The sequence below is a fragment of the Lepisma saccharinum genome, chromosome 1 (genome assembly GCF_977018435.1).
Source record: "Lepisma saccharinum chromosome 1, izLepSacc3.1, whole genome shotgun sequence".
In the NCBI taxonomy this organism is placed as follows: domain Eukaryota; kingdom Metazoa; phylum Arthropoda; class Insecta; order Zygentoma; family Lepismatidae; genus Lepisma; species Lepisma saccharinum.
In genome coordinates this window covers 217,216,476-217,238,601 of record NC_139229.1, presented here as the reverse complement: position 1 = coordinate 217,238,601, position 22,126 = coordinate 217,216,476, and the positions used below count along the sequence as shown (strand labels likewise).

Genomic DNA, 22,126 nt, shown 5'->3' with positions numbered 1-22,126 from the left:
GTGTGTCCTTCTCGGTTTTACATTTCAGGCATTTATCAGTCTGTCTGAGGTTGTGCTTATTTAGGTGTTGACCGTAGGGACCGTGTCCCGTTAGGAAATGTATGAGACCTCTCGTGGGATGGAAATGGTCCATCGAAAGTCGTTCTTTTATGTTTGGAAGGAAGCTGTGAAGTCTCCTTCCTTGCGTAGCTTGTGTCCATTCCTGTTGCCAGACGCTAAAGAAGTGGTTGTAAATTTCTGGTACCGTGGCAGGGCGTATTCCAATTAGTTTATAGATTTCGTCCTCTTGTCCATTTCTAAAGTAATACTTTGATGCTCTAGTTTTAATAACGATTTCAATAGGCTGTAGGCCCGCAATCATGAGAAGAGCCAGGGTTGAGGTTGTTCTGAATGCACCCGTTAGGCGAAGTATCACTTTGCGTTGTGAAAACCTCAATCTGTTTTTAATGTACTGTTTACTGGTTTCCATGGCCCACAGGGGCGAGCCATAGGAAATAATAGAATTATATATGGTAATGAGATATGTTTTTATGTGTGATAGTGGAAGGTTGTAGTTTGCTGAACTCAATGTGGCTAGACTGTTTATAGTTGTTTCGGCCTGGGTTGTTGCCAGGGCTATGTGTCTGTTAAAAAACATCTTCTCTTGAAGAGTAATGCCAAGGTATTTAGCTTCTCTTACTCTTTTTAAATTTCTTTCTCTGAGTTTGATTTGAGGGTTTCTTTGTAACTTCCCCTTAAGGATAATATAATGAGTCTTTTCCGAAGCTATTTTGAGTTTAGCATGATCACACCAATTGGATAGCATATTGATTGTAGTGGATGCTTTATCTTCGATTTCCCTTCTTGAGTTACCGGAAGTGAGCATGATAATGTCATCCGCATAAGCTATGATCTGGTCTATGTCTGGATGGTCTTGTAGTTTCATAAGCGCAGGCTCCAAGTTAGTATTCCAAAGCTCGGGTCCCAGAATGGATCCCTGAGGACAACCTTTTGACGTGATCTTACTCATTTGTAGATCCGGATATTTGATGCTAATTTTTCTGTTAGAGAAATAACTTTTCAGAAGTAGGAAGAGTGTACCTGGGCAGTTCATATTTTTAAGTGTTTGAAAAAGGCTGGGCCACCACAAGTTGTCAAATGCCCCGGCGATGTCCACCATGATTCCAACCATGTACTTGTTTGGAGTGTTTTGTGTTGTAGACGATAACAGGCGTAATGCATCGTCAGTGCATTTACCTTTCGTGAACCCAAATTGTATCCCTGATATGGGTTTGAGCAGGCGAAATTCTTTGAGTCTTTTTAGGATAAGTTTCTCGAAGAGTTTTCCCAAAACGTTGAGAAGGCATATTGGTCTGTATGAATTGACCCTGGTTTCATCTTTATTTGGATGTTTCTTGATGATTATTAAGTTTGCTTCCTTCCAGGTCTCTGGGAATATCTTCTGAACAAGGCACTCATTAAATAGTTGAGTAATGTAAGGCGTAAGTACTGGGGTGATTTCTTGTATTATTTCCACAGGAATTCCGTCTGGTCCCGGGGACTTCTTCATTTTCATGCTGCTTATTTCGTTTTCTACTTCCTGGGTAGTGAAAGGTAATATTGGTGATTCTGGATATGGCTGGTGATAGATTTTTCTTGTATCCTTATTTTCCTCGCTGTCGTTTTCAGGTTTGTCGTCTGGTATGAGATTCTTCATTAAGAAGTTGATGGTTTCTTCCAAGTCCTTTGTCATATTCGTGTTGTTCTCGTCATTAATTAAGGTGGAAATGGTTTGCGGTTTTTTTATTTTGCCGGTAGCGATTTTATACGGGGTGCCCCATTTATTTATTTCCAGACGTTTTTCGATGAAGATATTCCATTGTTGTGTCTTATAATTTAGTAGCTCGGTTTCGTATTGCTTTTTTTTGGCACGGTAAATCTGGAGGTTGGCATTCCTGTATTGTGCGATGATGGATTTTTGATATAATTTCCTGGCTTTTTGCATTTGTTTCTTAAGGTTGGTTAATTTCTTTGGCCATGGCTTCCTCTTCATTTTCCTTTGGTTATTTCTGGGTGATGAATTTTCAATTGCTTGTCTGATGTTTGCAGAGAGTTCCTCTGCGAGCGTGTTGAGTGATTTTTGTTGGTCCAATTGTTCAGGGATAATGAGCTTTTCTAGGAATTTTTGATGATCGATTTTTCTCCAGTTCAATATGTTCTCCTGGTTTGTCTGTTCAAGCTGATGTTGCCTGTAGATTAAGTCGAATAGTATTAAGTTGTGGTCGCTTGTTGTGGCGAGATCTATAACTTTCCAGTTTTGGACATCGCCCAAGGCCCTTGCATTCGTGAGTGTTAGATCAATGTTGCTTGAGGCGCCCGCCCTTCCCCTGTAGGTGGGGGGATTATCTGGCTGATTTTCGACTTGTAGGTTGTGCTCAGAAATGAATTCCTCCATGGCTACCCCCTTGGTGTCGGTTTCTTGGCTGTACCACCACGGAGAGGAGGAGTTCGTGTCAGCTGTGATTATGATCTTGTAGTTTTTGTACGCATTGCAGATTAGATCGATTTTTTCCAAATATGGGTCTATGTCATGGCTGAATTGAAAATAACTATTTATTAGGATCCAAGAACCATGCTCGGAAGATATTTGAGCGCAATTTATGTGTGTGTCACAAAATTGTGCTATTTTGGTGATTGTTAGATTTCTGTTTAGGTTAATTATTGCTGCCATGGTTTGATTGCGGTCCTGAATTGTGTGAACGTTGAGTGGTATGTAGGGAATTTTGTTTTTGGATGTGTATGGTTCTTGCATGAGAATTATGTCAATGTATTGCTCTTTGCAGTAATTGATTGTTTCAAGTGTTGCAAGCTTGCTTCTTCTGGTGTTGATCTGTGCAACGCGTATCTTGTCGTTATCTATGAGTGCCGTACTAATTGGTGGCATCGGGACCATTCGTTTGTAGCTATGAACTCCATTCTCCCGTGTGCCCTTACAAAGTCCGCGTAAACATCGTCAAGGGAAGGGGGACAGGCCTGCAAAGACAGGATGGTACAACGGGAAGTGTAAAGCGATGAAAAAGAAACTAGATCACGCGTTAAGAGGGTATAGATACGTAAATAGCATGGAAACCAGAAACAATTATATATCGAGCAGAAAGGCTTATAATAACATTTTAACGGAAGAAAGGAGAAATGGGAACAGTGAAATTTTTAAGATATAAAAAAGGCCGTAGCAGAAAAGAATATCACCGCTTTGTGGGGCATATTACGGAAATTACGGGGACAAAAGAGCAACTGGGCACATATTGAACCTTACATTTGGGATGCACACTGTCGTCGTGTCGTCGGGGGGGAAGGGGGGCCACCACGCCTAGAAGTCACGCGGGAAATATACTTTTTAGGGGATTACGTTCCGATTCTCGACGAAGATATAGGGGTGGATGAGATAAAAATAGCGATAAGGAAACTGAAAAAGGGGAAAGCGGCAGGACTTGACTCCATTGGGGCGGAATTTTTCAAAGCCAACGAAACTGACATTCATATGTTGCATGCACAAAGCAAATTCATGGACAAGATTTTTAAGGAGGGGTACTTTCCGAAGGACTGGGCAAGCTCCATAATCTGTCCTATTTATAAAGGGAAACAATGGCTACATATTTAGCAGACAAGAGACATGGACATACGGGGGAGAGTTAATCGAGCGGGTTAAAAACTTCACATACCTAGGGGAAACACTCTCCATGACAGAGAGTTGGACACACCACATAAGGGCAACAAAAACTAAAACAAAATTTGCAATAGATCAAGTCATAAGGACAATAAATAAGGCACCTCAAATGCCTTTCCCGGTCATTCAAAACCTCTATTCATCAATAGTGTTAGGTACATTAAACTATGGAATAGAACTGTGGGGGTTAAGGGGGGACAACACAATAATTGGCATACAAACAGAATTTTATTACAGAGTAATGGGCGTAAGCAGAGGCACGGCCAACTGTGGGATTCTTAAGGAATTGGGACTGAACAGAGACGCGGTACAAGCACGGATGAGGGTTGTTAAATATTGGATGCGATTATCACAAGAGGGCCAAACTACCCTGAGGGGACAATGTTTGGAAATACAGACAAGAGAGGATAACGTTTACAGCTGGGGCCTGGAAGTGAAAAATCTCTTATATAATAGCGGAATGGGTTGGGTATGGGAAGAGGGAGGAAGGTTGGCATCTCAACAGAAAATCAAATCAGGGACAGGTTACTCGACATAGACAGACAAGAAATAATAGCAGACTGCCAAACAAAGACCTCAATCAGGGAACAGCTAAGATTAAGAGATTGGGGGAAAGCGAAATATATCCAGGTTGTGGGGAAAAATGAAAGAGGCGCGCTGGCATGGTTCAGATTAGGGGGATGGAAACAACTAAGAAAGAGAAACGAAGCAGGGGAAACGATATGTTCTTTGTGCGATGGGGAGGAGACGGACAAGCATATCCTATTGAACTGCCCTTCTACACGTGACCTAAGGGACAAATGGATGACAAACTTAACAGGCAGGGAGATGATAGAAGTAGTAGACGACAGAATAAAGATAAAGGAAGCGGGGCAGCAAGTGGGGAAATACCTGGGAGAAGTAAGAGAACGGCGGGGGAAAGCTATTAGAGAAGGCAAAGAAATGAGTGATCATGCTCCAGACGAGTGTAAGTGTGTGTAAAGCAAAATGTATTCGTGTTTTGGTGAGAGTGCAGGAAAAGAGAAGTGAGGAGAAAGTTTGGAAGAAGAACTTCCGAGGGAGGGGAAGAATGTGTATATAGGGGACAAAGTAAGAGACAGCTTAAACGAAACCTAAATGTAACAAAATAGTGTAGAAAAATAAAAAATATGTAGTGCGTACAGCCTATGGCTCGCACAAAAAGAAAATAAATCTAATCTAATCTAATCTAAGAGCTATGATACTTTGTGGACGAATCGGTAGATGGCAAACACTCAGGGTGTAACAATCTCTATAGCTGCAGCTATCTTTCAATTAACATTCGACGACAGAGTTCTTTTATGGATTCCAGCGTCTCCCAGTCACACAACAAAAGCTTTGATTTTCTTCCAACAGCTTTAATATCTGAATGTTGACAGGAATCTAAAGAAAATGAATTTGTAGCTGAATGGAGCTCAGTTACCTTCATCAGTTTGTCTAATGCTGAGGATTTCCCAATTGAGCACATCGTGGATGTGGTTTCGATTGTTTGTTTTAGGTCCACTTTATTCACAGACACGCTAATCAGAACTGGACATGCAGTTTAAAGTGGGATCCTAATCACTACGTGCCTCTACCAGGTATCGAACCCTGAGCCCATTGAATACAAGGCGACGGACGTTATCACCACACCATCGGGGAGGTCAGAAAATTCTGGGTGTGGTATTATAGTCGTGAAAAAACACCGAAACAGGAGCAGCTTGTTGATGTCACGACCCAACAATGATTGAATTCCGAGGATATCGAACACAGTATTGGAAGATGTTACCTGCCCAGGCGCGGTTGGCCTTTTAGCGCACAGGATCAGTGAACCCCCAGTAATATACGGCATTTACCTCGAGAATGGACAATAAACAATGTCTTTACCTTTTGACAATTTTTCGCTAAAATTTCTCCACAAGAAGTCATGTATTTGTGTCCGTAACACGGCAAATTCTTTTGCTGAGAAAGAGAAACCGCGAGTCGACCGCTCTCGTGCTGACCCTCAGCTGAACCTCCACAGGAGAGCTCTTGCCATATGGGAAGGTTCGGGCGGCAGGTAGAAGCTCGGGGTAGCTATATGGACAAAATATATGGCAAGGGATACTGAGGAACCTCGATCTCCAACCAACGGTCATGCGCAGTTCGTGCTCTCGCAGAAGCCGGAAGGCACCGTCCTCGCTGCGAGTGAGACCCAGCTGGTTCCTCCCTTCCAGTGTTGCCCTGTGAGGTTCAAGTTTGAAGCGCATTCGTTACATATTCAATCTTCTCTGTTGAATCATTTTTGTACCGAACTTCTTGGCATAATTGCAAAATTGTGGCAGAGAAGGATGAGTAGAAATGAATGAAAGCTGGAATTAGACACGATGAATTAAAATAAAAGAAATACATTACTAAAATAACTCGTGCATGCATTCCGACTTTTTCCTTAAAGATGGAAACACTTCGGATATGTGAAAGTAAAAGAATGGCGCGATCTTAGACAAGAAAGGAAGACGTGACAAACCCTGTCGGTGTCAATGTTTCAAGTTTGTAAGTTTTCGAAGTGCTTGGATAGTTGTTGCAAAATATTGATGCTCCAAAGGATGTTACGTCATTTGATGCAGTGTAGGTGTTGCTGTCTACGCAGGTAAGAAGAAGACCGCTAAAATGCATTCAATTAACGGAAACATACCTTCTCATCTGTTGAAAGAAAATTTGAGACAAAGCGTGTGCTGGTCGACCAACTCCAAATTTGAAGATAGAAAAAAAAAGCTGTAACATTCCAATGAAAGGTTCTCAGGTTTCTAGTACGCATATGCCATTGGTTGTCATTCCATTTAATAATTGTAGGACCATTGTGATTAGTCGTTTTATAGTTGCAGGCATGGAGTCCGAAAGGGGAAAAGGGGCAACACCCGCCTGGAAAATTAATGTCAACCCAGGGACGTAGCTAGGTTGATCAGTTCGGGGGGGCCAAATCTAAAATTTGTTCCTATGCAAATATTACCAGACAGTAAAGTTAAACAACTCTGTGTGATACACACCCCCCCCCCCACACACATACACCCACACACACACACACACACATACATATATATAATGTTTTATATGTACATTATATTACATTATAATATTGCTACATATATAGTGCATTGGTATATAAAACTACTACGAAGTGTATATAATATATATGTGAATACTGGAGGTCAAATAAACATTAGAGTTCAAGAATTTTCAGGAAGCAAATCAATTTATGAAAGTACTACTATTAAACTATTACTTTACAGTTTTCTTAATGTATTTTACTTTCTGCCTGTCTCAATGACAACTTCTTCTTTTTTATCGAAACTACTGTGGAAGTGCTAAGCTGATTTCTTGACATCTGATAAATTATTCTGTGCAGGATTTTTCCTATTTAGCTATTCTGGAGAATCCTCCTGTGGATTGCATTATTGTTTGTCAAGATATTTGATATTAAGTTTCCGGAAAGACAAAACTACTACATTTATTTTCAACACAGCTACAAATGCAACCATCATGAGGATTCTTCCAAACCTACAGGTGAAAGGGCCTCGCCGATGGTGTAGTGGTAAGGTCGTCGCCTTGTAATCAAGGGGTCCCGGGTTCGATATCCGGTGGAGATAATGGCACAGTGGTTCGGATCCCACTTTAAACTGTAGGTCCAGTCCTGATTAGCCTTTCTGTGCATAAAGTGAAGACAACAAATCAAACAAACAAACCTACAGATGAAATCTTACACATATTCATTTTTCAGAATTTACGAAATCTGCTTAGCACTTTCAGAGGAGAGAGCTTTTTGAAAATTCCTCTCTGCTGAGACATGCAAAAATCAGTACAACGAAGCTTGTAAACACAGTTTTAAACTATATACAGGAGTCGCAGCTGTGGACTGTTGACACATTTGTGTTCGTGCTTACTTACGTAGCAATTGCTAATCTTGAGACCGAGGCCATTACCGGAAGTTACATTCTTGGAACTATCAAAGAATGACGTCGCTTCGTTTGTAATGCAAACGAGTCTATGACACGATCAACATTTAATGACATTGAAATTTCTTATTCTATGTTTATGGTTGCCAAAGCAGATGTTCTCTCTTGGTTTGATTTGTTTCTGAGGTAAGATTTTAATCTCTTGTGCACGCTAAAAGATCGTTCACACGCACAAGATGATACTGGTAACGTTAATGCTACTTGTAACAGCTCTGCTGTAATTGGAAAAATTGTTTCCGGCAAAGCTGAATGCAGGTCAGAAATGCTGTTTAGTGTGGTTGTTTGTTTTATATTACGAACATAGTTTTGTAGTACCTCAATCTCATGTTGGTTATATTTGATATCAAACTTCTGTGCGAAGGCTTGAGGTTTTCAGTGAATTCACACAAAGCTGCGCTGAATAGCATACTGTTTTTACTATAAAATCACTGAAAAACTGTTATACCTGTTCTTTAATTGTAATATAATTCCACAACGAAATATTTTCATAATTACCATTATTAATTACAACTGAGAATAATTTCTATGTATCAATAAGCACAACACATTTTCAGATTTTAACTATTTAGTATTTTCAGAGCACTCCCGCATATAGTTTTAGTCATTATTTGGTGTCCTAGAACTCAATCGTTAGGGCGTCTGACTACCATGAGAAAGACCCGGGTTCGATCCCCGGCGGAGGTGAACTGGGATTTTTTCCCATCTGTTCAAGCGGAACGGGCGCCCACCCAGCGTCGTATAAAGTGGGTACATGGAGGGAACTCTGGCGGGTAAAGGCGGCCACCTTCGGCCGTGATCAAGAAAGTATGGAGCCCAAACTCCACACTCTCTATACGCCTACATGGCGTGGTGAAAAGCACAGGGGAGCACTTTACTTTTTACATTATTTGGTATTCAGTATGTCATCATTAACAAAACATATTACATACACGCACACACACATACACAGTTTTTTGGGATAACAATTATAATTTGTTACTTATTAGAAACGCTTATATTGAGAGCGAAGCAAACTAGAAAAATATTACTAATTTCATATCTTTCATTCTTTCAAGCAAGCAATAACAATTTTACTTTCACGAGTCATCATGTAAGTAAACTGCTACATTTTCTTCGTCCTCTTGCATCTGCCCCGCCTCCCTCCCCCAAAGCCCTCCTGCCTCCTCACTCAAGTTATTCCTTGCTCGAGGGCACCGAGGTCATTGGACCGTTGTGGTACTTGGCACCCTGGATAGAAGCAAAATCTAGCAGAATGAACAAAATGAATCGGAAACAAAGATTTACTGGGGAAGGGAAAATTTAACCATATTTGCATATTGCCTTTCAGAAACTGTGCTCTCAAACAGCAGGGGTACAACCCAGGGATAAGTCTTCTCTACCATTTGATTGTCATTTCCTTCCCTTTATCTTCTCCATCTTTCACTTGTTCCCTTAAAGCAAGAAAGACCGCTCCTTGCAATTTGTCAGGTTCGACAGGTGACGACTGTCCTCTCGCAGGAATATTTTATGACAGGCAGTTCAGAAACTATTTGGGACGCAGTGCCGTCTTTGGTTGTCCGCAACCTTCGCGCCAACATTTGTTGAACAAGCTTGTTGTATTGTCTCCATTCAAGCTTTGTGCTGGTCTTAGGACCGCCTTGTGCCTTGTCAAGACGTTGCTTTCCTGAAGATAGAAGATCGCGTTTTATTCGTATTTCTGGGCCTCCTCGATGGCGCTGTGGTAGCGTCGTTGCCTTGTAATTAAGGGGTCCCGGGTTCGATACCCGGTGGAGGCACATAGTGGTTCGGACCCCACTTTAAACTGTAGGTCCAGTCCCCATTAGCCTTACTGTGCATAAAGTGGACTTAAAACAAAACTCAATCAATTAATCGTATTTCTGGCTGCGAATTTAGGCAGGGACGTAATGATAACAATAATAGGACGTTACAAAATCATATTAATAATAGTAATAATGATGACGCCTTTAACATTGAAATTATTTTCAAATTTAAATTCTAGCAGTATTCCATCGCAAGCAGCACTTTACATTACGCGAGTGATTTGTAACTCTCCTCCAGACACAAACGTACGCAGGATTTTCTTTCGGAGGGGAGGTGGAGAGAGACAATATAAAATATTTGGTAATTACCACTTTTGGGATTCCTTTTTAAAGTTGTTCAAAGAGAGAAATGGTATCTAGGGTCATTTTAGGGGGTGTGGGGGTTGCACTTACCAATTTGTTTTTTTCCCCGAGTTCTTTACAGATTTCATTTCAAAATTTTGTTTTTCTCAAAGTTTCGGGAGAGTTGTAGCCTCATCAGCTCCCCCATGTGTACACCAATGCCTCGAGATGTAATAGGAAAAATAGGACGCGTGTCACTTTTCTTTCGAAAATTGTGCACCTCTAAACTTGCACCCTGCATTATCGCAAAACGACGTTGGTGGTTTGTACAAGTGTCATGAAGACACTGACTTAGGTATTTTCACACTTTGTTTATTTCTGTCTCAGTTCGTGTTATCAGTAGGGAGCGCGTTTATAATAGCCACAAACCAGTCAGGTAGTAGTCAGGTAAATTGGCGCAAAAAATGACAACTTCAAAAAGCCCAAAAGTAGGTAGTAAATATCAACTTGTTATTACCTTTCTTTTCAGTTCATTTGTAAGTTTTCCTTCATTAATTGCCATTTACTTTTATTCTATGTATATTTTATTCTTCAAATTTTGTACCGCTTTTTTGTTACTTTTAGTTAATCGCAATGTTGACGATTATGAATGGCAATTAATGAAGGAAAACTCGCAAACGGCCATCACAATTATATGTAATATGCAGAATATTATTAGCGACTCAAATATTCTGGTTTTTCTTGTTGTTTTTTAACATTCTCAAGAATAAATTCACATTTTTGCTTTATATTGCATATTTCTTATAACGACACGTTCACCACGGCGGGCCTCCCAGGTGTGGTTTACCACGTTCCCTTATAACCAAAGAGTGCCAGGTTCAAGTCCCGGTGGAGGCACATTACACAATGGGTCGGAGTCCAATTGACATTATAAATCCAGTTCCAATTAATATATTTGAGCACAAAATGGACTTTAAACTATTTTTGATTACGATGACAAGTTATTGTAATAAAGAAAGAAAATAATATCTCCTTCAGGATTCAAACCTAGGACTCAGTTTTACAGAAATTATAATCTCTAGACCAGTGGTTCCCAAAGTGTGCGCCGCGGCGCCCTTGTAGGCTTACGGGGCCGCCGCGTGATGTTCCAATATTTTCAATGAAATTCAGTCATCGATATGATTGTTCCAAATACATGTTCTTATTTTGTACTTGTTACATAAAAAATGTTTCTGAATTTTAAATATGTTTATTTTTTAATTTAAGGCAAGCAACGTAAGCACACTAACAGAGCGTTACAAGTGTTAGATAGGGCCTCCCCGGTGGCGTAGTGTTAGAGTTCGCCACCTTGTAATTAAGGGGTCCCGGGTTCGTTACCCGGTGGAGTCACATAGTGGTTCGGATCCCACTTTAAACTGTAGGTCCAGTCCCAATTAGCCTTACTATGCATGGACTTAAAACATCAATTCAGTCAATCAAAGCAAGTACTAGATAGGCCTACATTCATGACGTAGGCGCTGTGGAAAAATCTTGAAACACGAAGGGCGCCGTGAAACGAAAATGTTTGGGAACCCCTGCTCTAGACAGTGGAGATTAGCTTCGTTCCTTCGTTCGTCAGTGCTGTATATATTTTTTAAAACAATGCAAATATAGGTAAAAATTATTTATCCGTTCTGCGAGGTTTCGGTAGACCGTTAACATCTGCTAGCAATGCCAACAATGCATTAGTGTACATGTTATTATCTCGGCTTCCACTCTCTCCGACATTCATTCTAAACCATGGCATTACTTATTTAAATTATTCCAGTGTTCGTGGCGGAGTGGTAAGCGTAAAGGGCTACGAAATCAGAGATCCCATGTTCAAACCTCCACCAGCCATTGGTGACTCATTCTGTTTGTCTATGCTCCCATCACTTTTCCATCCGTCCATCATTCATCAATCCACATCGACTTGTCGTAAAAATTAACCTACGAGGTAGGAAAAAATGTAAAATAGCCAAAATGGAAACCTATTGAATTTTAGCCGCCTTAGTGGCTGAGCACGTTAGCTCCCGAATTACGATTTTGTCCCCAAATGTTCTATGTCCTCTTCATGCACAAATAGGAGGCCAATCGGGACTGGACGTACAGTTTAAAGTTTGATCAGAATCACTATGTGCGTCCACTAGATATCGAACCAAGGATATATATGGAATTATATGGTGACGACATTACCACTACGCGATGTCCTCCCCTGGACAGGCAGGCGTGTCTTTTGTTCCTGTCCGTTCATTAATTTCTTGTATCACCGTTGAATATCTTTGACGAAAATCAAAGTACATCCAGTGTTCGAATTAAAATGGGGGGGGGGGGAGTTTTTAATTTAACTCCTGACCATGTAAAGAATTTACCCTCATAAGTATATTCTAGATCATATTTTGCCATTGCTCAGAATTTGACGCAATCATTTCTTTCAATTTCAAGTAAATGTTACATTAATATCAACATATATATTGTCAGTTTCTGAACTAAATTTTACATTAAAATTAATACTGTTGTTGGTTTGCAAATTACAATATATATTTAATGAGAAAATATTTCCTGATTAATTTGCCTTCCTCTAAGAAAAATAATTCTGATATTAAATAAAAGTCCACTGAGACGAGATCAGCGATTACTGAAACCTTGTACACTAATTGGAAAATTTGTGTTATTTACTTTGAACCCAAGAAATTTATATAAATCAGTCTGTATGTTTTAGATACGAGATTCTTGAAACCCCTCCCCTACAGAAATTTCTGCCCAACGCAGTTGGCTTTCTGTCAGGTACAATTCTCAAAATTAGAATAGGGAAGCTGTGAAATTTTTCCCTCAGCATTTTTTCAATTTGAACACTGGATACAGACATACACATATTTCATTTTTTAAATTTAATCTACGAACACACACACACACACACACACACACACACACACACACACACACACCCACACACACACACACACACACACACACACACACAAATGCGTAGATTGTATTGTTGTTTCAATGAAATTTGTGATGTAAATATTGCAATTTTTTGCAATCTTTCAACGTTTGCAGCGAAAGTGGGAGAGTGGGGAGGTACAAATAGAAATGGTCCGTTTTCCTTTGGTGGCAGTCTCTACCTGAAACCCTTCAGGTTGTCGAGAAGGCTGCTGAGTAGCTCCTTCCTGTCTGCCAGCTTATCGTAGCGTAGGGTGAGAAGCACGTGAAAAAGAATGTCGCTTATGAACTGCGACTTTGACAAGACAATAAATACTGCAATTAGAGATGTGAGAGAAATTGAGCTATCACTCCTAGACTCAGTATACTTCAGTGAACATCACCAATTGTTTACTGCAATCTTCAGTCAGTTTTCATTTGTGAAATGCTCAGAGAAGTATACTCTCACGAGTGATGCTCTTAAAGTGATTTAATTGGAAATTAATTGTTATTAAAGCAATGTGTGGTTGATAGAAATGGTTGTTTAGGTTATTATGAATATTACGTACGTACATTTTTCGATATTAAGACCCTGTATTTTTATTATCCGATTCTAAAATGTAAACACAAATATATATAGGCTACTCCTTTCAATTCCATTACCAGATATTAAAAGTGAAAAATATTACAAATTTTCATGTTACTTGTAGTCCAAAAATTATACATTAGACTAATATGAAGACTTCAACATCAACCACTCAGCTTACAGTTATGGTTTTAACAGTAGCGTAACTAACAGGCTCTGCACTCCCCCAGCAACTTACAGTTGTGCGACCCTACTTATTAGAAAAATAACTTTTCTCTTCTAAAATATTAATTCAATTCTGCATTTATATTAGGTATTTACAGTATGAAAATACATACATGTAATTTGAATCAATTTAAAAACTGGTATGAAAGGTTTAAAAAAAAGACAAACTAACAAATTATGTTACAATTACAAATGAAAATGCACTGTTACTACAAAAATTACGATATTGTTAAATACCCATTACCAGTCCTCTGCGTTTTTTGATGGAAGCAAATTCTTGTCCTAGTTTCGTCAAGTGCAGTATTCGAGCACGATCGGTTTCACTGCTTGACAGAGGGCCTCCCCGATGGCGCAGTGGTAGCGTCGTCGCTTTGTAATCAACCCGGTGGAGGTACATAGTGGTTCGGATCCCACTTTATATTGTAGGCCCAATCCCGATTAGCCTTACTGTGCATAAAGTGGACTTAAAACACCAACTGAATCAATCAATGCTCGACAGCGTTCTTCTTGTGATTTCAGTTGATACTACATTCCGAAATGAAACAATTTCTCCCAGAAATTTGTATCAGATTCCCCTACAACTACTACAAAATAAACTTAACAACAGCACATTTCCTTGCCTGTCGTCTTCCCTTCGGCGGCGTAATCTATGACTGGATGAACTATTCAGCTAATGAAGGTTTCCTTTCTTCTAACCTGGAAATTCACTTTCTACTTTTCTAGTGATTAACATTTTCTGTTTGCAGTTGTAGGGGCATAAAAATATGTTAACGTAGAAAGGAAAACTTTTGTGAACTATCGGTATTTCTTAATGTTTCATTCTTACTGGGCCCCTAAAGCTCGTGATATCTCCCGCGTCGCGGGTTTACGCCACTGGGTTTTAACATGGAAGTCAACAAATTCAGCAAATTTCGCATACACTACAATAAAATAAAATAATTTCCATATAAACCCATTGCCGTCCCATTATAAAATTTTGCACACAAATAGTCAATCGATGTCTTCAAAACATATAGCCTATTTTTTCAACAAAATAAAAAATGGTGTTTTTGAGATTTTCAAAAAAACTTTTTTTCAAGTTTTTAAAAATTACAAAATTCAAATACCACAGTCGTTTTGCATTTCTTATTCAATCTCATTAAAAGCAGAAGAGAATGACACTAATTTGAGCTCTAGGTCAAATAGTTTTTGATCTACAGCTGTTTAAAGGTTTCAAAATGTTGTCAAATTTTGTTTTTTTTTCTTCAATAACTCAAATACTAAGAGCAGAAAAAATCGGAAATTTGGCAGTTTTTGTCCTCTTAATAGGTACAATTTATAAACATAAAATCTAAAAAATCTGAATCGTAAAGGTTCAAAAATAATTTTGATTTGACATGGAATGACCGTATCTTTAGTGAGTCCACTTTACACCCGAACCCTGAGTGTAACAGATTCCCATTCCATGTACTGGCGTACGCAGAACTTTGGTAGGGGGGGTGAACTTGTGAAACTGGATGATGCAAAGGTGCGTTCAGTTGGGTAGTTTAAAATTCGTCCTCCATGTATTTATGTGCATCAAGTTTATTATGGGGGGGCATGGGGAATTCCAATTTAGAAAAGCACACACCTATTTCCTGTTTGTTTTTTTTAAAAAATTGAAAGTTTACATAAATACATTTTATATTTTAGAATAAATTAGCGAACAAACATTCATGTATTCATTTTAGAGCAGGATTCGATTTGAAGGGGGGGGGGGGAGGATACGAGGGATTCTCCCGTCTGTTTTGAAGCATCATGAATGAAGGATACATCTCATCCATCTACTGTCGGATTAAAAATAATAGATACTCGAGTTTGGACTCCAATTACAAATTAACTATTACACCTAAATAAATAAGAGTTACTTCACAATTTAGCTCATTCAATTCTGCGTTAATCTATGCTAACCAACATTTTTTCGAGTATGCCTTATATTTTTTATCGTCGTGAGAACAAAAAAAGGGCCAGTTTTTTTTTGAAATTTGCAAACGATCGCTCTTTTTGAAATTCTATAAATCAAAAACTGGCTGTCCCATCGTGATGAAATTTAAGTATGGTCAGGCAGAAAGGTTTTAGTCCCAAATCTTAATTTTCAGATTTTTACAATTTGTCAAAAAACAGTCATCAATTTTGCGAAACAACTTTTTCTTCGTATTGGGTAGTCCTACAAATATAACATTAGTACTTGTTTTGAAGCTCATTGCATTTGTTTCCAAAATCCATTATCGGTGTCAATTCACATTGAGAAACCGATTTTATACAGATTTTTATTCAGCGGAGTAAAGATGGACGGGGAACGTAGTAACACCGCAGGAACCGACTCGCAGTGCCAGCCCGGCTGTTTCCACGTTTCAGCGGACATCACAAATAAGACTTTTGTTCTTTTTTATTCATGAAATAGATGGCATTGGGCATAAAGAAAATGAAAAAAAGATTGAAAACAATAATGTATTGTTTTCTTCAGAATAATCATTATTCAAATTATTTGAGCTAAACTTACAGGGAAGAAAAGAGAAGAAATCTTTCACGTTAACAGATAAAAAATTCATATGTTCAGAGAACGAAATAGGTAGTATCCTAATCTTCCTCATAGTCCAAGATGAAGCATTCAGCATCCGTTGTTGGCCACAGCAGAATGTTGTCGTAGAAGTTCTTATATTCTCGTGTGTAATCCAGCAACTTACGAATATCGTCTAGTTTCTTCCTGTTTATGGGGACCTTTCATGGTGGCTTTGCTGAGAGTTAGCTGAGGAGGAACTTAGTTCAGGCAACAATTCACGCAGTGGCGTGCCCAGGATTTTCGAAAAGGGTTACGTATACTTTTCTATAGTCGTCAGCCTTAATTTTGCCATCTTTTCCTGCTTTTGACGTCCTTTTCTTCAGAAATGCTGGGCCAAGTGGGGTATTACCCCCCCAACTCCCCCCCCCCCAGGCACGCCACTGAATTCACGACAATGCTAAGTACACCACTCCACGGGAGAACAATTCTTCTTGGATACAGTGCAGTATTGCCAACTGTACGGATCGCGCGTATGAATTAGTTGGTACCAACTGAAGTTACGTCGTTACTACAGAAAGTCTCTATGTCGCTGCGCGTGAGTGGTTTCTGCAGTAAACGGATATTTCAAGGCCACTTACCTGCATTAGGCATGCGGTTATATGAGCGTCTTGTACATCAAATGGTGCGTCTTGGTAAGGGCTATATGAAACTGTAAAAATGTCATTTTCGCCAAAAGTGGTCGATAAAGGGTGTCTGAAATAAACGATTCAATTATGAACAACACAATACATCAAACAAATCAGACAAAAAGAAACAAGTATCGTAATTGGATCCTTGCTAATGAGAATCGAGTTTATCGCTCTATATTTTTATTGTAACAATTTCCAAGCAGAACAGCAGAAGATTAAGTATTGTATAGAAGCTTTAGAGATCCAATTTATTGCTCTGTTGATATTCATGTGGTAGGTTCAACCGTAATAAGGGGCGTGAAGGTTTGGTCCAACCCTTTTTACAACAGCGTTGAAACCGTTGACATCATCAGCTCCGTAAGTGACTACTCGGACGCTGCCGTCTGGCTCCACAAGGCTGTACTGACCCTTCACAACGTGGCCATCACGGACTTCGGTCTGTTGTTTGTTGTCGCCTGTGAGGTGATCGCTCACTGCATAGCCAAACTGGTACTTTGGATAGGCCTGAAAGCATGGAATATGTGATATTTTAAAATTGATAAGTAAAACTCAGTTTTAGATTTTATAATATTTTTCGCATTTTCATATTCCTCTTAATGTTATGATTAGCGTGTGGATTTATATGCACTATAGAGGTCGAAATATGCATATAAGTACTATGCAGCCAAATTTTGCACTATAAATTTTAAAGCGTCCTATAAATTGTGTATTATGGCCTATGTATGCTTTATGACAGCACTAATAAACTCCCTACATCCCGCCACTGTCCGTATAATTCCAAGAACTGAAGAAATTCCCGCCTACAGACCCACATTTCCAGCGTAATTGGCTAATATAATTGTTCAACATGAATATTGAAATACTATTGCTTTTCTGCCATTTGTACGTACTACATACTAATAAAGACTGTTTACAAAGCTGAAAATGATGACTAGTAGCTTGGTTTATTTTACGTTTTCGTCCAAAATAACAGGATGAACATGCGCTGATTATAAACAGCTAAAAAACAGTAAGAGTAACCTCTATTGCATGCAAAAATTTGCAAGAGATTAATATAATCTCTCTCACAGATACCCTTAAGCGTCCAAAAAATTATGGCTAAAGTTCACCGTTGCATAGGGTTTACAAAGCGCTGAAATCGTGACCAAAACTCAAAAGATCAAGAAACAAAAAGTTGCGAATTCAGAATCAAAATAAGCCTATGTTTTTCTACGTTAGCTTTGGACGTCATTGTGGATAAATTGTGTTCCGATTTCCAAATATCACCAGAAATACGAAAAGTGAACTAGCACCTCCATGCGACAGAAAACTACTCTGAACTTGGAAAACGTTGTGTTTAGTCCTTACGACACGGAAGGAGGGATCCATACTGTTCACGGCGGTGTGTTTGTGTGTGAAAGCACCAATAAAGTTATTTCATAGCTACGTTTCCAAGTCTCCGTTATGAATTTACTCTTTGCTTCTAATGTTGCGAGCAAAAGACTGATAATCTCAAGTGGTGGTAAACGAAACTGGATTTAACCTTAAAAAAAGGTGTTTATTCCCCGTATACTCAATTACAACGTTTTCTCAACCTTGAGGGACCATGCTTAAAAGTCCACTTCTTCCAATTCCTGTTAACTCGTTCTCATGGATATTGCCAGACTCTCTGTACATATCTTTGCCAGGTTGACATCTACAAGTTATTCTAGTAATTTATGTCCTGCTGGTTGTCTGTGACACACTAAGCAGTTAAAAATATTCAAAGTGAACGAACTCAAGAATCCAAAGTTAAGTATAACATAAAACGTTCAGACCATTGCAATGATTAATGGCAATCAAAGTATCCCTAGTTTGATACCCGGTGAAGGCACATAGTGGTTTGGATTCCACTTCAAACTGTAGGTCCAGTGCCGATTACCCTACATAATTACAACGCTTTTGTCAAAACTGAATAAAATTTAATAGCTGTTGATTAAATTGAGTAGTTAAAAGTAGCAACCAGCATTTAGTTATCGAGCTCTTTCACGAGCATTGTTTTCATCCTTCCACTATATTGGTCTGTAAGAAAAGATTCCCCATTTGTTTCAACGCTGGTTGCATGAAAAACTGTTAGTTTAAAAGCATAATACGGTTAACGGCTTTGCCTGTACTACGTTTCACAAATCTAAATGTTACATACTATAATCAGAAAAAAGAATTTATCCGATATATTAAATTGTGAGAATACCAAAACGATTTTGCGAAGCATATCTTCGAGCCTGAGTAAATAACATGTGAATATACTGATTTAGTTACTTTTGAGTATGTTATTTTTTAAAAGTGCATGAAATGGATTTACAACAAAACTCAGATTTAAAAGTTTAAAATGCAAGTTTGTAAAAACGTGTACTTACGTAGTAATCAATAGCTCCTCCAATTAAAGGAATAGCCTCAGAGAGGACTACGAATGCGGAGAGGGCAACAAAAATCTGCAAAATAAGAAAATTGTATAATCTAATGTTTTTAAATATTACTTCAGCTTTAATTAGATATCAACTAAACTTTCTGTCGAATCGTTTGCAGATCGGTGTCGCATTTGTTGAAAGTGTAAATGCGAAATGTAATTAAGTAACACATCGTCTGACTGGGAGAAAATAACAACAATTGAATTGAAATTGAAACCATATTTGGAAGATTTGGAGATATCATTAATATTAGCAAGACTGCCATTTGTTCGGAGCCATGGAAAAACACTCACTTCTTGTTTTGTATATTGCATTTTAGAGATATTTCCTCATATATTAGTGCAATTCCGGCCCATTGTATACAGGAAGCTTTGCGTTCTATGTAGAATTCCTTCAACCTTCCGTTACTATTCACGTTACATTAATAAATATATGCTTTGAAATATTTCTGCAGGGAGACACATATTTTAGCAAATGTGAAAGTCAATTATGATTAAGGACCTACTTAAAACTCTAACTAAGTTTAAATATAAAGATAAAGAATGCGAACGGTAATATTGCTATATGTTTTTTACTTAAAAAGAACAAAATAAAAATATTGGGGTGCGCGACTCTTGAAACACACTGTACAATCCGTATAAGTAAACCTTTCGGTAAGATGATCAGGCAGCTGATGCTGGGAAAATGTAACAAAATGAACTAGTGGTAAGTGGACAAGAATAATTTGGACTGGATATCACTTGCTGAGGATAAGGACAACTAGATGGAATTTGTAGGCAATGCACATTAACTTATTATGAATGTACTAGCGCAAAACTGTCCTATTCTAATTTTTTACCACGGGTAAACTGATTTTCAGCCGATAGTGAATGTTAAGGCAGCATCATGTATGAAAGTTTGTCAGTATGTCCGTGACACCAAGGGATATTTGTCAAATTGCACTGATCCTTTTCATGAATATGATGAAATAGCTACTCCTACTTGCCGATTCATTTTTTAACTCCGGACGCTACGTAATGGTGACGTCGTCGCCTTGTAATCAAGAGCTCCTGGGTTCGATACCTGGTGGAGGCACATAGCACAGTGGTTGGGATCAAACTTTAAACTGTAGGTCCACTCCAGATTAGCCTCTCTGTGCATAAAGTGGACTTGAAACAACAATTTAATTCAATTCAAATCTACAGTTGAGCAGTGGTTAATAACTAGAAAATACACATTTTTTATGTGAGAAATCCTGCATAAAAATATATATAATCAGTACTTACAGCGACAGCTTTCATTTTTGCAATGCTAAAGAGAGTACCAAACGATCTGCTATCAATTGAATTCTGCCTTACTGGAGAAACCCCGATTCTTATATACTGTTTAAGGAAGAGAAATTTAGCTTGTGAAGTTCACATTTTTGGAGGAAAACTCTGTCTTGCTTAACCATATGGAAAGAATTCGAAGGCTCCAATGCTAGGTATGTAACCTTCCGCACCAGAGGAAGAAAGATTCCTGCACTTCGCAGGAAAATACTACTTGTATTTGTCAAACCAATAAAGTTTGACTCTAACGAAGTTTTTACATATGGAATCAGTTCGAAGACAATAATGGTTAGGTAAACTTTGATAACAATCCTTTATTTATGGTATTATTCCGTTGCCTTAACTAGCCGATCTTTCCTTACGGTCTCCCTAAAAGCTAATAATTCTAATATTAATTCGTCATTTGTGCACAAAGGGTAATTGAATTGATTTGATAGTTAAAGTCCACTTTAAGCACAGATAGGTTAATCGGGACTGGACCTAATGTTTAATTTTGAATCCGAACCACTCTGCAATGTGTATCGAACCCGGGATCCCTTCATTACAAAACGACTACGTTACAACTACGCCATCGGGGAGGCCTAAAGGGTAATCGAGAGTGGAACTATATTTTTGCTGCACCGCCTTGTGGGGATGAGGTCCAACTCCCAAATTAAAATCCACAGCTTTTCAGTTCAATTTGCATAACCACTAATATGAGAGGAAGTGAAAAGGTGACAAAATAGCGCGCTACCACACCAGAAAGCTGAATCAGACATTCAAGGACATTAACTTGTGTTATTTTTCTCTGATACATTTGATCAGTTTACCAATCATTGTTAACGGTCATGATTATTCTCGAAGTAGAAAATCGATGCAAAATACATAGAAAAAAACCCTGCAAATATACAATATGAACTTTTTTTTTTTTTTTTTAGAAATGTGCCGTTAAATTTGAAAGAAAATGAAACATTTTTCTACTTTTTAGCACAACTGCAGAGATTCTGTCAAGTCAATTGTGTGGCCATTTTATGAGAAATTTACAATATTAAAAATTCTCGTATTTTGGCTATGGCAATCACAAAAGGCCTCTTACGATGGCGTAGCTGTAACGTTATCATCTTATATTCCCCCCCCCCTCCTAGCTAGTAGTTGCATGACCTTGTATTTGGTGGTGGGGCTTGCGTGCTCTGATGATTCGCTAGACTATACCGGCATGAGCTACTGGTAGGGTCTCCCATGCCGGGCAGGCTAGCGAGGAGGAGTCAGACTAAGAAGCAACCTATTGGTCAACGGCTCCAAAGGCGGAAGAAGATGGATAGCATCTCAACGGCTGAGGAAGCGGAAGAACCATGAGGACTAAGAGTCTAAGACCTCTTAAAAAAAAGCTTGGTTCATCTGGCTCCGGATGGTAGCACCTTGTAAGGGCCCCTTGCCAGGGCAACGGTGAAGACCTCACCGGCATCTACGGCGGAGAGGGAAACCCTCAGAACGGCAGAGATGGCGAAAGAAGCAACCCACCCTATTGGGATAAGAGGAAACCACTGCCTTGTGGAGAGGGGAGGGATCACAAAGGCTAGGAGAAGGAAAACTCTGAAGTAAATCCAGGGGCAGGATGAGCTCTGGAGCTGTAGTGAAAGCAACCAACCTAGG

At 39.0% G+C, this 22,126-nt stretch overlaps 1 protein-coding gene across 1 annotated transcript; it reads right to left on the bottom strand.

The window, feature by feature from the left end:
• Positions 1 to 16,952: 16,952 nt before the first annotated feature.
• LOC145991932 (cuticle protein 19-like) lies at positions 16,953 to 20,537 on the bottom strand. The gene is made up of 3 exons (XM_083127936.1): positions 20,453 to 20,537; positions 19,137 to 19,211; positions 16,953 to 17,265 (listed from the first exon to the last, which is right to left on the bottom strand). Exons 1-3 carry the CDS (start codon positions 20,465 to 20,467, stop codon positions 17,041 to 17,043), a joined length of 315 nt encoding a protein of 104 aa, XP_082984062.1. The 5' UTR covers positions 20,468 to 20,537; the 3' UTR covers positions 16,953 to 17,040.
• Positions 20,538 to 22,126: the final 1,589 nt, after the last annotated feature.

Coding starts and splice junctions, on each gene's coding strand:
- LOC145991932 (XM_083127936.1), bottom strand. Junction 17,266..19,136: donor GAGGAGCTATTGATTACTAC/GTAAGTACACGT, acceptor CCATGCTTTCAG/GCCTATCCAAAGTACCAGTT.